At 42.0% G+C, this 16,937-nt stretch overlaps 1 protein-coding gene across 1 annotated transcript in view; it reads right to left on the reverse strand.

Moving 5' to 3' along the window:
- Nucleotides 1-16,937, reverse strand: part of EXOC4 (exocyst complex component 4) — a 510,603-nt gene that overhangs the window by 466,119 nt on the left and 27,547 nt on the right. The window contains exon 3 of the mRNA XM_089527458.1: nt 9,085-9,279. Coding sequence (XP_089383584.1) covers nt 9,085-9,279 — 195 coding nt within the window. The remainder of the gene's footprint in view (nt 1-9,084; nt 9,280-16,937) is intronic.

Genomic DNA, 16,937 nt, shown 5'->3' on the forward strand with positions numbered 1-16,937 from the left:
AGCTGGGTATGTTTAGCCTGGAAAAGCGACCATTAAGGGGTGATATGAAAGCCCTCTTTAAATATTTGTTTTCTGCTGCTCCAGAGACTAGAACACAGAACAATGGATGCAAGCTCCAGAAACAGAGATTCCACCTCAACATTAGGAGGAACTTCCTGACAGTAAGGGCTGTTTAACAGTGGAACACACTCCCTTGGAGTGTAGTGCTGTCTCCTTTCTTGGAGGTCTTTAAACAGAGGCTGAATGGCCATCTTTCCGGGATGCTTTGATTGTGAGTTCCTGCATGGCAGAGGTTGGACTGGATGGCCCTTATGGTCTCTTCCAACTTTACAGTTCTATGATTCGATAAACAACACTTCCAGAAAATGCAGGCCAGGCCAGTTTTTTTTTCCCCTGTATGATTCTTAACACTTTTGCTTGATGAAGAAGCCAGTGGAGTTTTGAAAGCTTGCCTCATGTATTTGGGGCATTTTGGTTGGCTGACTAAAGGTATCACTGTGTTGTGGATTTTGGATGTTATTGTAGTTTGCTATATGGCCAATGCGGTTACTCCTGAATATGTTTCCAGAATGACATACAGAAGGTGACAACCAGAGAAAGGTCTTTTTCAACTGCAATGCCTCACCTCATTTGTGGGACTAACTGCCCCGAAATATCACATTCAGTACCAAGTCTACTGTTCTACTTGACACCAGGCAAAAATATTTTTTGTTAACCCAAAGCTTTTAATGTTTTCCTGCTTCAAGCCATTTCCTTATGCTGCGCTATTTCTCCCTCTTCGTCATACACAGCTGTCTTCAAATTGCACTACATTGCAATTTGGTATTTGTCTTTGCTTCCATCTCAGAATCATTAGTTGTCCTCAAAGTTCCAGTGGATCTGGAGGGCAAGGTATGAACTATTATAACTAAAAAAGCAAGCAATAATTAGGTTTTATAAAGAAGTGAGAGAGAACTAATAAATACATTCAGACCTTGTTAAGAATTTGCAATCACTTCCTTCCTGTACAGCATTTTCAGGATGTCAAATTTCAGACAAGTAGACATAATGCATAATGCACACTCACACCTACATACAACACATGCATCCATTCTTGCACCTAACACACACCCGCACTAATTATCCCAACAAATCTCTGCTCTTCTGTGGACAGCAATTCAGCTCGAGAAAGTTATCATTTCTTATTCAGGATTTTTCCCTACAGAGGATAATTTCTGCAGGAAAGAAGAAGCATAGATAGAATGCTGAAATTATAGGTCTAAAGTCAGTGGTTTCTCCACTTCGTGGTTAAAAGCAAGGATGAGAAATGCATGCCCCCCCCCCCCCGACGTTGTTAAATTGCATCTCCCAGCATTCCTCCCCACAGGCTAGACTTACTGAGTCTGGTGGTAGTTACAGTTCAGGAACATCTGGAGGGTCACTTACCCACACCCCACTCCACTGCAATTTAACTCTTAAAGGACTTTTTTTTAAGGAACTAGTCAGAACAAGCGAGCCAGCATTGTGTAGTGGTTTGAGCTTTGGACTATGACTCTGCAGACCAGGATTTGAACCCCAGCTCAGCCATGTAAACCCAGGTCCAAAACACACTGCAGAAATAATCCAGTTTGAGATGCTAGGGGATTCTGGGGTATCCAGTTTGGTGAGACATTTAGCCTTCTCTGTCAGAGAACTCTGAAGCCACAACAAACTACAATTCTCAGGATTTCCTAGCGCTGAGCCAGTGCAATTAAAACAGTCTCAAACTGGATTATTTCTGCATAGTGTCTTGGGCAAGTCACACACTCTCAGCCTCAGAGGATGGCAAGGACAAACTCCCTCTGAAGAAATATGCAAAGAAAACCCCATGATAGGTTCACCTTAGGGCTGTCGTAAGTTGGAAATGAAGGCACAACAAAGCTATTTAGACTCTCCCCCCCCCCCCCCATTCATACCATACCATTCTGCTATTTAGGTGTTTCAGTACAACTTATCAATGGATCATATCCAGATGCATTCAGAGGGCAAGCAATATATCTACAGGGCTAACATATTCAAAGGTCCATACCTGGACAGCAAGACATAAACTTTCTAAGAATCAGAGTTTTTGTTTTCTGAAAGACTGTATCTCCTCATACAAACCTGCCAGAGTCTTAAGATCTATAGGGGAGGGCTTCTTCTCGATCCCAGGACCCTCGCAGGGTCTACTGGTAAGGACATGAGAGAAGGCCTTCTCAGTGGTTGCTCCCACTCTCTGGAATTCCCTTCCACAGCAAAACTAGGCTGGTTCCTTCTTTGCCCTTCTTTTGCCTTGAGGCAAAGACCCTCTTATTTAATCAGGCTTTTCATATATACTGTAGTTCCCATTGGGGGTGTGTGTGCTTTATTTATTTATTTATTTTTAATTTGTGTCTGCTTTTAAAAAAATATTGTATACTATTTTAAATGCGATGAGTTTAATTGTTTTTAAAACTGTACGGTCAGGATGTAACTGATTTTTTTTATGAGACACCTTGGATCCCACACAGGAGAAAAGCAACATACCAAACTAACTAACTAAATAGCTTTCAAAAGGAAAAGGAAAAAGCGCACATTTCAAAGTGCAATAACTATGAATGAAGGAAAAAACTGTTCATCTGTGCAAATATGTTTGAAAATAAAGGAGATTTAGGCAGAGAGCTGTTTGCACATTCTGGAATAGTGCAAGGTTCCAAGCAGGTCAAACACAGGAGACTGGCAGCAAGCCTAAGGTTTCCTTCCTCTCCATACTATTCGGACAGTTTATGAGTTGGAAAAGGTAGCTAGCCTGACTGGGTCACAGAAGATCCCTGGTGTAAGGAAAAGAATCTATAGCTGCAGAGGATTTGCGTGATTTGTTCTTCTTCTCTAGTCAACCAAAAGAGTCTATGGTGGTAGGGCAAGGTAAAGAAGGTGTGCTGCCCTGGTGCTGGAGCTAGGCTCAGGAGTCACCAAGGTTTGTTTGGGCTTATGGGTTTCAAGCTTGTGGCTCCAGAATCTCTAGTCTCTAGTGATGCCTGAGCCTGAGAATCTACTCTACCAACAATGTGGGTTCCTCAGTCTCTGCATCTGTGCCTAGGTCACTGCTGAGCTCTAGGGCCATGACATCTAGGGTGCATCCACACTGATTGAAAAGACCAGTAAGTCCCATATTTTGGTCCAGTTCTTCCTGATTTTATTTTGGAGATACACCTTCTGTTAATCCCATAATATTTCCTATCAACTCCCAGTACAACCCCAGACTTTTTATACCGGTTCTCCAGTTTGGGTTATTTTAACCCAGTAAAACAGGAACAAAATCTAGGATTTTTCAACCAGTCTGGATGCATCCCTAGAGAGGCAAAAAAAAGTCCTTGCCAGTCTCATCTAAGAAGTGTAGCATGTCCCGATCTCCAGTCTGAACAACCAAATGCAAGAGAAGATAATAACAAGCTCATGCTTCTTTGCCTTCTTGTCTGCCCATGGCAGAACTTGACCACCAACCCATCTTAGGTCATGTAACCTACTTCTGCTGAGGTCCTTCTCCACTGGCTACAGCTCTTTGTAGACACTCCATTTGCCTCCAACACAAATGAGAGGGCTGGTCTCCTTTGATCAGAACAGATTACCTATTTTGCCATTAAGAACAGGTGAAAACCCTGGAAAATCTTTGTGCTTTCTGCTTTTTTCTTCACAGCAGAAAGCAATGAGATACAGTTTGACCAAAAACCAGGAGAAACATCTCACAGTTTAATGAGGTAGCCGCTAACACTGAAGCTCAGATATCGCAGTGGAAAAGGTGCAGTGGGGAAACGTGCCACGCTTCAGGGGTTGCTGTGTCAGCACAAAAATGGAAAACAAGCTAATTTGACTGCAAGGAAGTCTCCTGTTCAGAACAAATTATTTTAGGCTGAACACATTCCAATCGAACTCAATAGCAAAGAGATATAGCTTCACCTGCTCAATTTTGAAAATGAAACAGAAGGTGGCAGCAATGCAGGCTTTGGTTCAAGAAGGGGAAAAATCAAGCCCAGGAGGAACTCTGAATGCTACTATTCACCTTTGGAGGCAAAAATAAAGAGCTGCGTGATCTTTTCATAGCTGCAGGAAAGCCACAACAATGGCACTCAGCACTGCACAGCTCAGAAACTGGCCAGAATTGTTCTCAGCAAAGAACCAAATGTAGCAGAAAATAAGCAATAAAGGGACTGTATCGCACCCTTTTCAAAGAGAAGCAACAACATTAAGCAAATTATTTTTCATTCTCCTTAGGTTACACCAATCACCAAAGCTAGCTTTTCATGACCACAGCTTCTGTGTAAATGTGTCCACAAATGTGTTGTTGTTGTGGTGGTGGTGGTGTGTTTTCATATCATTTCCAACTTATGGCAGCCCTATCAAGGGATTTTCTTGGCAAGATTTGTTCAGATGAGGTTTGTCATTGCCTTCTCCTGAAGCTGAGAGCATCTGATTTTCCCATAATCCCTCCAGTGGGTTTCATGGCTGAGTAGGAAATTAAACCATTTTAATCCACATTTTAAAAAAAGTGTATTGGCTGCACGCAACATAGTCCTCGCTATGTAAAACACACTATACAAGTATATGAAAACACACAAAAATATCCTCACTCCATTCCCAACAAACACCCCAGAACCCTTTACTACCCCGATACCTCCATTTCCCTCTGCTGTTCCTCTCAAAATGGCAACAGGAAATGGGAGCAACATTACTTGCATTCTCCATTTTGAGACGGACTGCAAAACATGAACAACAGGTATTTCAGTTTGTTGGGGGGAGGGGAATGTGGCATGAGGGGGATCTGGAGGAGAATTGAGCCCCAGCTCTCACAAACATGCCCACTTCTGGTGTAGACAATATGTAACTAGATAGACCAGAGGTACAACACAATATAAAGCAGCTTCTTATCCTGTACTTCATGCACCAATGGTGGGAATTGTGTAACCCTCAAGATGTTATTGGACTATAGGTCCCAGCAGAATAGCCAGTGGGGAGGAAAACTGGGAATTGCAAACCAACATCTTGAGGGTCGTATGATTCTCACCTCTGCTATACTAAGAGAGCTCTCTCTCCTTTAATTTGCAGGATATTCCAGACTCGCAGAAAGAAAACTGACCAGCTTCAGACAGTGTTCTTATACAGCAAGAGGAAGAAGGATGCATACGAAAATTTCTCCAGGTATATTTGATAATAGGACTTATTTCTCAGCATAAGCTTTAAGTCAACGTAATGGGACCTCCAGCACTTTTGTGCATAACTGGCAACTGCTATAGCATTCCAAATTTATTCTTGTTGGATTTACTCACAAAACCGCTGATAATTTGTCAGTCTCATCTCTGCAAGTTTTAAACTGGTATCAACAGCCAGCTACAAGCCCACATTTTTCTTCATCTAGCTTTCATATAAATACCAGCCATCACCAAAATACCTTTGCTTCTTTGCTCCTGCTTCTGGGAAAAGGTTGCCTTTCTTACATTAATAAGTCTTCCCAGAATTAATCATTGTACATTAGAAGCAGCTGGAGTGTTTTGAGTGATAATGAAACCTGTAACAAGCCATCTTCAGACGTCTTTGCCAAACAATAAGGGAATTAAAATTTCAATTTAAATGCAGAGGTTGGAAACACGCTTCAGTGGCAAAATTACTTCAATTAATGTGAGTGGAATACAAAGAACAGACTGCAGAAATGTGATGCAGCAACCAGAAATTATGCCATTAATGCACTTGCATCAAGCCCACACAATGACTGCAAAGGTCTAATTTAGACTGCACATATCACAAAGCTACAGGCAACAATATTTATCAGTTCTCCCATTTCAACATAAGAGATATCAGCGTCTTTGATGGATCATTTTTGGCTTTTGATAAGCCAACAGCTGTTTACCTTGAGGACAAAGGACAAGGAGATCCAGAAACATTATGCATCCCTGACAGTTTAATAATTATTTTATACGCTGCTCAGATGATACAATGAAGGAGAATGGAATTAACCAACAGCAAGAGCACAATTATGGCATCATTCGGATGTGGAGAGAGAAAACAGACTAAAGGAGGCTAAAGTCAAGGGGCTCCATTCTAGATGCTTTTAATGTCTAGCTATAGAAAAGAAGAAACAGCTATGCTATCGGGGAGGAAAGGGGACTGGAAGCTCAAGATGTGGGCTGGTAGAGCAGAGTGCATTCTGACAAATCAATTAGGAGTTTGGTTTTAACCGATCAAAGGAATACACAACCTGAGGACTGCCACACTTTTAACAGATATGGCTAAGAAGATGCATAGTAATAATAGAGGGCAGGAGAGAAAACTTAGATGTGCACTCAGGCTCCTCTGCTAACTATGGAGACACACTGTGAATGAGACTTAGGTCCAAATCCTCTTAACCTCAGGTGGGTTACAGATGGGCAGGGGAAGACGTCTTGTACATATGTAAATATTTAAAGTTTTAGCATTTTTTTATTGTTAGGTGAAAATGGCGCAGGAATGTGTGTAGGGGTTCACTTTAAATTCCAAACTTTCCACAATTCTAGCAGCGCATGCGTACATGTTGCTCTAGGGTTAGGGTTACGAGCATTAAAATAGAGTGCAGCTGCACCGCAGCTTCCACATCTGCATGGCATCTGACGCTCTAATTAGAGCCTCGGTGCAAACTGCGCATGTTCCAGGACCCCGACTCATTATGCGACGCAGCTGACTTGGAGCCTTCAAATTCGCAACTTAAATTTGCGGCGTGACAATTGTGGCGTACCGGTGCAGCAGCTTACAGACGGAGATGCGCAGTTGTGCAGTATATAGAAAAGAAGCGGAAAAAAGCGGCACCTTTTTAATGCCGTTTCTTCCCGCTTGGGGCGTACAGGCGGCGCGTTCATGGCGGCATTCAGGTAAGGGCCGTCTAAAGGCTATACCTTCATGACGTCATGAGCACACCCCTTTTTGCCCGTCTGTAACCCGCCTCAGTCTCCAAATTGGAACTAGGGAAGATGCAGCAGCAACATACACAAAATTATTTACAAATTGAAAATGATATGCCGGACAGAGCCCAGATGGACAATTTGTGAGGACCTAGGAGTCATGCTTGCTGTCCACTGGATCCTGATGGGACACACATTCACCAACTCCCTTGCCCCATTCCCACTACCCCCAAAAGGCAACTAGATTCCCCAGACATCTGGGAAGGGGGGAGGGAGGAAGGTTTGTCATTTAAAAGTTATCTTTCCTCCAGACTGTTTTAGGCCAGAAAGGGCCTTTTTTAGAAACAGGAAATGGAACCTGTTTAAAAGGGGAATTATTACTCCTGGACACTAACTGAAAGAAAGAGCAATGGATGCAAGCTGCAGGAAAAGAGATTCCATCTCAACATTAGGAGGAACTTCCTGACAGTAAGGGCTGTTCGACAGTGGAACACACTCCCTCAGAGTGTGGTGGAGTCTCCTTCTTTGGAGGTCTTTAAGCAGAGGCTGGATGGCCATCTGTCAGGGATGCTTTGATTGAGAGTTCCTGCATGGCAGGGGGTTGGACTGGATGGCCCTTGGGGTCTCTTCCAACTCTATGATTCTATGAAAGAAGATGGCAGCATGAGCTTTCGTAGACTTAAGTCTACTTCCTCAGATGCAAGTCTTCATATTACTCCTGGAGGCTTCCAAAATAGGCAATTAACCCCCTCTTTTGAGAAAAGGAGACGTAGAAGAATATGGTTCACAAAAACAGCCTTGGCTGAATCTGCACTGCACAAATAATGCAGTTTAACACCACACTGAATCTTGGGATTTGTAGTTTTGTGAGATATTTAGCCTTCTCTGCCAGAGAGCTCTAGTGCCACAACACACAACAAATCTCAGGATTCCATAGGCTAGAGCCATAACAGTTAAAGCAGCATCACACTACATTATTTCTCATTGCAGATTCAGGCTTTGTGAACCTGCATGTTTTGGGGGACCCTGTTTTGCCCACCTGATTTAAATGGTAAACTGCCCTCCTCTGAAGTTCTGATAGGTACGATTTGCCATTTTCAGCCAATGGGGTGGTAAATTAAAGAGTATCCAGGAAGTCTAGGGCTGCGCAGGGATTGACATGACGCTTTTTAGCTGTGCTTTGGCTGGCCTGCATCCAGAGTTTGCCAAAGTGGTCAGCTGATTACCAATTAACCAATTCATTAGGTTGACACATTAGGTACAACTCAGGACTAGGAATGGAAAACATGTTTGAAAATTGTTAATTAATGATGGTAAAGAGGAGAGTTCCCAAGTGACAGGAACCTCTGATGAGGACAATAAGGATCTTGTGTTGCTGGAGCTTACTGAAAATGACATGCTCATGGGCAGATAATGAGTCTGTATCAAAAGCTCCTGGAGTAAAACTGTTCAGTCACAGGAGGTCTGCCATTGTCTTCTTCTGAGGCTGAGCAAGTGTGACTTGCCCAAGGTCTCCCAGTAGGCTTCCATGGCTAAGCAGGGAATCAAATCCTGGTCCCCCAGAATCCTAGTCCAATACTCAAACCACTGCAGCACACTGGCTCTCCCCTCAACAATCCATATATAAAGGCCAAAAGATAGTGATTCTTAGATATTAGATCTTGAAGTTTAGGATAAATGGGGAGGACAACTGAGATGCAGTGCAGAGACACCAGAGATGTCATTACTGCAATGAAAGAACCATTCTGGAGTAACTGACAAAAGTAGAAAGAAGAAAAGGGAGAACAGGAAGGAAGCTGCAGTTGCCTAAAAGACTGGTGTGTGGAAACAAGGACAAGAAAGCTGGCTGAATCCTTAGGGGCAAAGATGATAATGACAGAAATGAAGAGAGAAGGGGGAGAGGCTAGAAGTGGAAGCCACAGACAATTGAGGAGAGGACAGGAAGAGAGGTTAAGGACATAGGGTCAAAGTCAGTAAAGCTTTCAAAGCAGCCAAAGAGGTTAATAGACTGAAGATGGTAGGAGGGGAGAGAAGTGAGTGACAGAAGAGGGCAAAAGAGAAAGGCAAGGAGAACAATACAGCAGGGGAGTAAATGGCAGATCTAATTACTCAGACCCAGATAGCAGATCCAGCAAACACTTATCAGACAGCTGTCTGTCAAGCACCAGCTATTGTCCCTTACCAGCATATCTGTGGCTGTAAGGTAGTGCTTGCTGGCCATGCACTGCTGCAGCTTCTGGGGCACTTGCTTGATGTTCTCAATCTCATCCAGCAAATTCAGGACATGCTTGTGCTCAATGCCTTCAATCCACAGCTTGCGCAGCTCGTCACGCTTGCAATGCAGAAGCATCTTGCAAGACAGCAGATTTTCCTTGACCTGTAAAGGGCAGCACAAAAGAGCTCGGGTGAGTAAAACAGCTTCTGTATTAGCAACAGGAATGGTTGAGATTCACTAGCCAAATGGAATTACAGTACAGTCAATACCCCTTCACTTCCCTGTATTGAAGTGTTGGGTTCTATGGCTTATGTAGCCAAAAGCTACAGCACTCAAGGAGATGAGAAGGTACCAGGAGTTCCAAGGCGGCTTTAAGGTGTTGTAGTTGTTGTTGCTGTGCACCTTCAAGCCATTTCCAGCATATGGCAACCCTAAGGTGATCCTATCATGGCATTTTCTTAGCAAGATTTGGTCAGAAGAGATTTGCCATTGCCTTCTTCCGAAGCTGAGAGTGAGATCTGACCAAGATCACCCAACCGGTTTTCATGTCCAAGAAGGAATTTGAACACTGGTCTCTAAAGCCCTAGGCCAAAACACAAACCACTACACCACACTAGCTCTACAAGGTTTGTAGAAGTACAAAAAAGCAAGCAAACGAAGAAGAGATACCTGCATTAAAAAAAATCCAATAAGGACCAATCATGCTTAGTGCCAAGTGATTTGGGAAATGAATGGGAAACAAGCAGAAGAATGGAATAAAATACAATTAATAAGGACATGTTTGACTGTCTGGAGCACTAGGGAGAAACATTCCTCAGTGCAACAAGGGATTTAAAGTCTATCAGGATTTACCCACCAACATCACAAACCTGGACCATCCATACACCAGCCCCCACACTTCAGACCACTGTATGGTAGAGGAAGGACTAACAAAGTGAAACACACACACACAATATTTATTGATTGACTGATTTTCATTTATATGCCACCTTTCTCCCAGATTGGGACCAAAGGCGGCTCACAGAAGGAATCAGTCAAAATGGATGTCTATTGTTGCTATGTGCCTTCAAGTCATTTCCGACTTATGATGATCCTAAGGCGAGCCTATCATGGGAAGGTTGTTCAGAGGAGGTTTGCCATTACCTTCCCTTAAAAACAATTAAAAGCATCTCATTTAAACCAGTATAAAATTTATTTTAAAAGGATACAAAAGTTTTTAAAAAATAAACACATCACAATAGGAGGTCTCCCTGAGAGCAACTACACATTAAAAGCCTGCTTAAACAAATATGTCTTTGCTGGCAAAATAAAAGCTGGGAGGGGGCCAGCTTAGCCTCCTGTGGGAGGGAGTCCCAGGGGGTGGGAGTAGCCACTGAGAAGGCCCTCTTTCATGTCCTCAGCAGATGAGCCTGTGATGGTGGCGGGACCAAAAGAAAGCCTCCCCCTGCAGATCTTAGAATTCTGCCAGGTTCATATGGGCCAAAGCCATATAGGTCATGAGAGGCACTTTGAATTGTGCCTGGAAATAACCTGGTAGCCAGTAAAGCTGTTTAACAAGGGAGTTATATGCCCCCTATAACTGGCTCTAGTAAGCATTCTGCTGCAGCATTTTGGACTCCTTTATACAATAAGCAGTATAAAACATGGTTTCCAAAGGCAGTCCCAGTGCTTTGTGTGCCTTCAAGTTATTTCCACCTTACAGTGACCCTAAGCTGAACCTATCATGGGGTTTTCTTGGCAAGAATTGTTTAGAGGAAGTTTGCCCCTGGGGCTGAGAGCATGTCACTTGCCCAAGGTCATCTAGTGGGTTTGATGGCCGAGCTGGAATCTGACCTCCAGAGTCACAGTCCAACACTCAAACCACTACACCATGCTTCTTTACTGCAGCCGAAATGGAATATAAACAAGGCATGTGTCATCATAGCTAGATCTGAAGTCTCAAGAAATGGGCGAAGCTGCTGCACTAGTTTTAACTGTGCAAATGCACTCCTGGTCATTCCTGAAACCTGGGCAACCAGACTCAGTTAAATCCAGAAGAACATCCAAGCTACGAGCCTAAGATTTCAAGGGGAGTGTAACCCCATCCAACTAACGCTGAATCCTTATTCCTTGATCTACCCAAGTGACCTGAGCACCTCTGTCTTGTCTGGATTAAGTTTCAATTTGTTTGGTCTTATCCAGTCCAATTTTTCTTCAGCTCTACATCCTGTTCTGCCTAGAAGGCACAGAAAGGGCAGAAAATGATTAAAAACTAATAACAACAGTTATTTGGATTTGGTGAAGGCAGCGAAACCTCTAACATGGGAGAGACAGTGCAATCTTTGAAGAAGCTGAGTAAACCTGGAGGAATTGGAACTAATGCAGAAAAAAGCTAGGAGAGCAGAAGCTAGACTGACCAAAGAAGGCAGAAGATCAAGTCACACAAGCAAGCAAAAGAAATGAGGAGAAGTTTGGAAAGGGAGCAATACAGAAAAACAGGATTGGTTTTCACTTCTCAAAATATAAACTGACATATCTCCTAAAGATCTACAGGGATGATTCTAAGAGGAGGAGGAAAAGAAACCAAGAACAACAAACTCAGGATGGGAAGAGAGAATAAAAAAGCAGAAGCAAGGAATTATATACGTAAATCAGTCTAAAATAACTAGTCAAGTTTTTGGCTGCAATCATCTAGCCATAACTATAAACCGACCAATTACGGTAAGCAGTATAAAACATAGTACTGTTAAAAAAACAACTGTCCCTTCTATTGGCTTCTCCCAAAGCCAGTCCATATAGAAGAGGTTAAGATGCTGCTATAAATCATTCATCTTAGAATCAGGCAAGTTTGCAACAGGATTTTAAAAAGCAACAGTTGGGCCTAACCCTATATAGACTCTTGTTCTCCGAAAGTTGGTTTTTGGAGGCAACATATATACACCATGCAACACTTCCTGAAATACTGTAATTGGAAGCAAACAACTTCCTTATAGCAGAAGGTAAGAGATCAATGGAAGACTGATTGTGCATACATTGCTTAAGAATGGAAGCAGACTCCCTACATACTTATATCCCACTGAAAGTAATGGAATGGGATTTAGCCATAGCTATAATTACAATTCTATTAATTTCACTATGTTTTGTTGGCCTCTGCCTAATATCTTTAACCTAAAATGGTGTGATCTGCAGCCAGGTAATAATGCTCTCCCTTCCGGTCTAGTTGAAAATCCAGCTCTCCTCCAAACCTGGCCCCACCTGCCTGCTTTGACAGGTGGCTGACAGGCGAGCAACACCTCCCTTGTGGGGTTGTTACTAGTAGGCGGAAAATGAAACACGTTGAAACGCAAATATGGAAACACATCAAATACATGAAAATGTGTTTAAAGGAACCTGATCTCATACACATCCACGCTGCTGCTGCAAAGCCCAATTTGCTTTTAATGGAAAAGGGCAACAATGGCAACAAAAGGCCACAGCTTTTCTTGACTCTGGCCAGGATACAAAAAGATGCTCAAAACTACTTCCACACCTGATGCACAAAAACAGAGGCCCACCATTTCTGACAATAGCTTTCAAAAGCAGTGTGTTACATGGTACAGGGCTTTGTTGCTTAAAGGGAGGAGGGAGCCCCAAATCCTAAATTGCATGCCCCTAAAAAGTAGCTCTTTGGCTTCCAGCCTCAAAGTTTATAGGATGCTGCTGTAGAATCATCAACACAAGCAACACCCATGTAACAGAGAGCAAAGGTCTGAGAACCCAGTAGCTCCTGGCATCTAAAAAGAAAGCATGCCTAGGGTTCATTCCTTTAGTAGGTTCAGAAAGGAGGAGGTGCCTCTTCCCCTGCGGCTTTAAACTGTTGTAAGCCCCTTTAGATCCCAATTTGGGAGAAAGGCCAGTTGTAATCAAATCAATCAATCAATTTAGTGTGTATCTATCTAACTGGACTGCCAATTTTACAAGTACAGTAACAGCTTAAGTGTATCCTAAACTCTACCCAAAACAATGGTGGTCACCCTTTTCATAACTTTACTACAAATCCAATCCAGAATATGCCACTCAGCTGCTCATAGGCAGCTCCCAATTGTCTTCATGGCATTGCCTTTACCAAAAATCCTTTTGGGGCAGAAAGCAGTCCCTTAGAGGAAAATCTTCTGGATGCCCTTCCCGCAAACACTTGTGGAGAGCTCAGGACAAACACCTACTGTATATATTCATGTTTAAGTCTAGAAATTTAGGTCAAAAATTGACTCAAAAAACTGAGTAGACTTATTCATGGATCAATGTAAGTATTGTTTCTTAACTTTCATTTAAAAGAAGGAACCATCCCCTAGTGAAAAACAAGAGTATAATCTGCCCTGGAAGCACTGACCCTTATTATTCTCTCATCAATCCAGCCTTAAGAGTAAACACAAAGAGTTATGTCTGCTGGAATGTTGTAAGTTCTTTGACATTGTTTTGCTTTGCTTCATCCTTTAGATCCTTTGCTATATATACCAAAGTTATACCTCAACTATCCATGGGTCATAACAAAATCCATAATTTTGGCCCCAAAACTTGCCCTCGACTTATACATGAGGTCGACTTACAGTCGAATATATACGGTAAATGTTCAGATGGCTTAATTGGTGACTAGGGAAATAACAGTACCCAGGTGGTTCCATCAATGATATTCAGATGGTTTCATAAATTCAGATGGAAAATCCAGATGGTCCCATCTGAGAACCAGGAGGTAACAACAAGACAACAAACTCCACATAATGCTGACATCTGAGCCAAAGAAAATCACACTAAAGATGAGTGTATAACTTAATTAAGTTAGTTAATAAGTTAGATAGCCAATTTTTTTGAAAATGTAATCTTTTCACAGGTTATATTTTCCCCTTTGGGTACTAAAATGTAAAAGAAAACAGAAGAAGTTTAGAATATTATGCTGAATATATGACCTTGCTTTAGCTTTGGCTTTGACATCTTCCCTCTCCCTCTTGCTCTCGGACACCTCCCAGGGCTGAGGGGAAGGTTAGCATTTTTTAAAAAAATACTGATAACCCACACTGACCTTTCGGGGATAAGTACTGTATATTTTAAACACACACACACACAAGGTAAGAAAAAGCAAACACCAAAGCCAATCTCTAACCTCCCCCTTTACTCCCCTCCATTCCATTTCTCCAAGGACACCGGCAAAGATGTCTGGACAATACACACATGATGAAAAAACTTCTTCCAGGTCTGCAAAATCTATCTCTTTATGGGGAGAAAGAAGGAACACAAAAAAGGAAAGGCTGCTAATTTAAAAGATCAATCTGGAGAGAAAGAGTTGGGGAAAATTAGAGCTAATATGCTGTCTGTCACTTCTCCAGAGGTTAAAGAAAAGCCCCTTCAATACATGTTGACTGAATCTAATCAGGAACAGTAAATACCAAAAGGTCCTTCATCCTCTCTGGTTATTTTAAGGGGGTACCCTCAAGGTCACTATGCCCATACATTTTCTTTTGACCTGTGCAGAGTTTAATTGTATTGAGTAAGCCAGGGCTATGGTTTATTTCAAATTTCATGTAATTGATCTCTGTCTTCACAGAGAGTTTAGCTTTGTATATAAATCCCTGAAATGAACTCATACCCTTGGAAGGGATCAGACTAGCCCGGCTCCCCTTTGAAAACACTAAATGAAATTGAAAGTTCAAAAGGGGGTTGCCATGTTTTGATCTCAAGAGGGGCAATGTCCTTTTGTTTGCAGAATGCCAGTCTGAAATAAGCCACCTTCTCTTCCTGGGATAAAAGAACCATTAGGTTCTACTCACATTGTCCTCATCCCACTTTGTATCTACTGTGGTACTCTGCACACATGCAGTTCCACATAAAGTTTTACTCTGGTCCACAGACATTCCACATCACTGGATCTCCCTCTGCATAAACTTTCTGCTGGGCTTACTGATTTTCGGCACTTACACAGTACCAAGTATCCAGACAGAGCTAAAAATATTTCAGCCATAAGAATCATAACTTAAACAGTTTTTTTAATTCATTATCCTACCTCAGCCTGAAGAAGTAATTCTAAATTTTAGGTGTCATCATCACATTTTAGGCAACTAGATAATGAAGTCCCTGGACCGAAAAACAACTAAGTGGGCAAATATTCATTCAGACACCTCTGCTTCTATAACCTGGCTTGCCTTTAACTTGGACACCTAAACTCTCATCCCCAGATTCCCAAGACCCCACCCGCAGGACCTATGAGTCAGGATACACCAGCAACCAGCCCCAGAGCCTTTTGAACACATAGATCTGTCTTTTTTTGAGCACACATTCCATTTAGCTTCATACTGTCCTTCTCCAAGGAATTACAGAAAAATCTCTTCTCAGCTATGCTATGAACCATTTCACTTGGTACTGGGGAGCAAACATGGATGCAAAGCATGTTCTCTCAAACTGAAGTATGGCTTACTTCTACTTCTGAACCCCATAGCTCACCCAAGGACATAGCTAGCAAAAAATACTGGAAACATGTATGGCATCTTTCAGTTGCAGCTTGCCTAAATATAGTTGCCTGTGGAATGCAGATTTTGAGTAAGCTAGAGCCCAAACTCTAAGGAGAAATTAACCACTGTTGACTTGTCTGCAAGGGACACTGCTTCAAAAACAGTTGTTCAATTTTAGATGTCCCTGTGAGATGTAAACTATTCCTTGATTCATATTTGCAGTGTAGTTTTAACCATACATTTTAAAGCCTTGTTCCAATGAACAATGGACCCACTTCATATTTCTTAAAACATTGTCATAACAGCTCTATGAAGTAGCAAACAAGGGAAAACACTTCCTCATTTTTCAATGAAATCTGCTGCAGAAGCCCTGTACTGCTCTGCTTTTAAGTAAACTTGGCAACAGTGAGGAAAAGGATCTTCTCAGTTATGGCACTTACTTTGCAGAATTCATTTCCAAAATGTCTTAGCTAGCTTCTGTCACCAAGTAAATCAAATTTTGGAAGCCTTTCATACAATCTGAAGGCTGCTACTGAACCTTGTGCTGAAAGATTTTATTTGCTCCTGGATCTTTAGCTGTTTTTTTTTTTTAAAGGAAGGAGAATGAACAACTAAGGCCCCGTAACAAAATGCTGCTCACAAGAGGGAAGAAATTTCTGAAATCTGTCTCCCAATAGTTATTTCTTCATTTTAGGCATTTGGGAAGTGTATGTTGTTCAGATCCTCAGCTAGTCAAGCAGGAAACTTCAATGCTCCTCCTTTATGGAGTGGGTAGCTATAGAGAGCAGGAAAGTTTTGGAACCTGAAAAGAGATAGTTGTGTATGAATTCCTTCTCATTTATTAAAAAAAGTATCCATTTCTACAGATCTTTAAGTTTTCCCCAAGCATGCTGACCTATTTGAGGGAGGGGGGATATATTGTGCAATTTTGGCTGCACATGTATGCCTCTGTTGATAAAGTGTTCCTGTGCATTACTTCTCCGACAGAAAATCTGGTAGCAGAAGCAAAAATAAAATGAGAAGAGGAGTAGATTCCTGTACCCCAAACAAGAACAGTATTTTGATATGTTTCAGCAAACCTTTCATTTAAAATTAATATAAAGCTATGAAATGAACTAACCAGGCCAGGCAAGGTTTGCATAAGAAAACAAAAAACAACAACCCTCCTTCACCATCCTCTCAATGTCAATGGTGCTAAAAAATACTTCCAGCTAGACAGAGATCAAGGAGGAAAAGTGTGGGCTAATGAGGTGTAAAAAGACTTCACACAAAGTCTTGTATAGGGAGAGCCAGAGTGATGTAGTCTTGGATAAAAAGAGCCAGCACAACATAGCGGTCTGAGTGTTGGACTACAACTCTGGA

The sequence above is a fragment of the Sceloporus occidentalis genome, unplaced genomic scaffold, assembly GCF_023333645.1.
Source record: "Sceloporus occidentalis isolate IW3139 unplaced genomic scaffold, rSceOcc1.0.p SCAF_5, whole genome shotgun sequence".
NCBI lineage: Eukaryota > Metazoa > Chordata > Lepidosauria > Squamata > Phrynosomatidae > Sceloporus > Sceloporus occidentalis.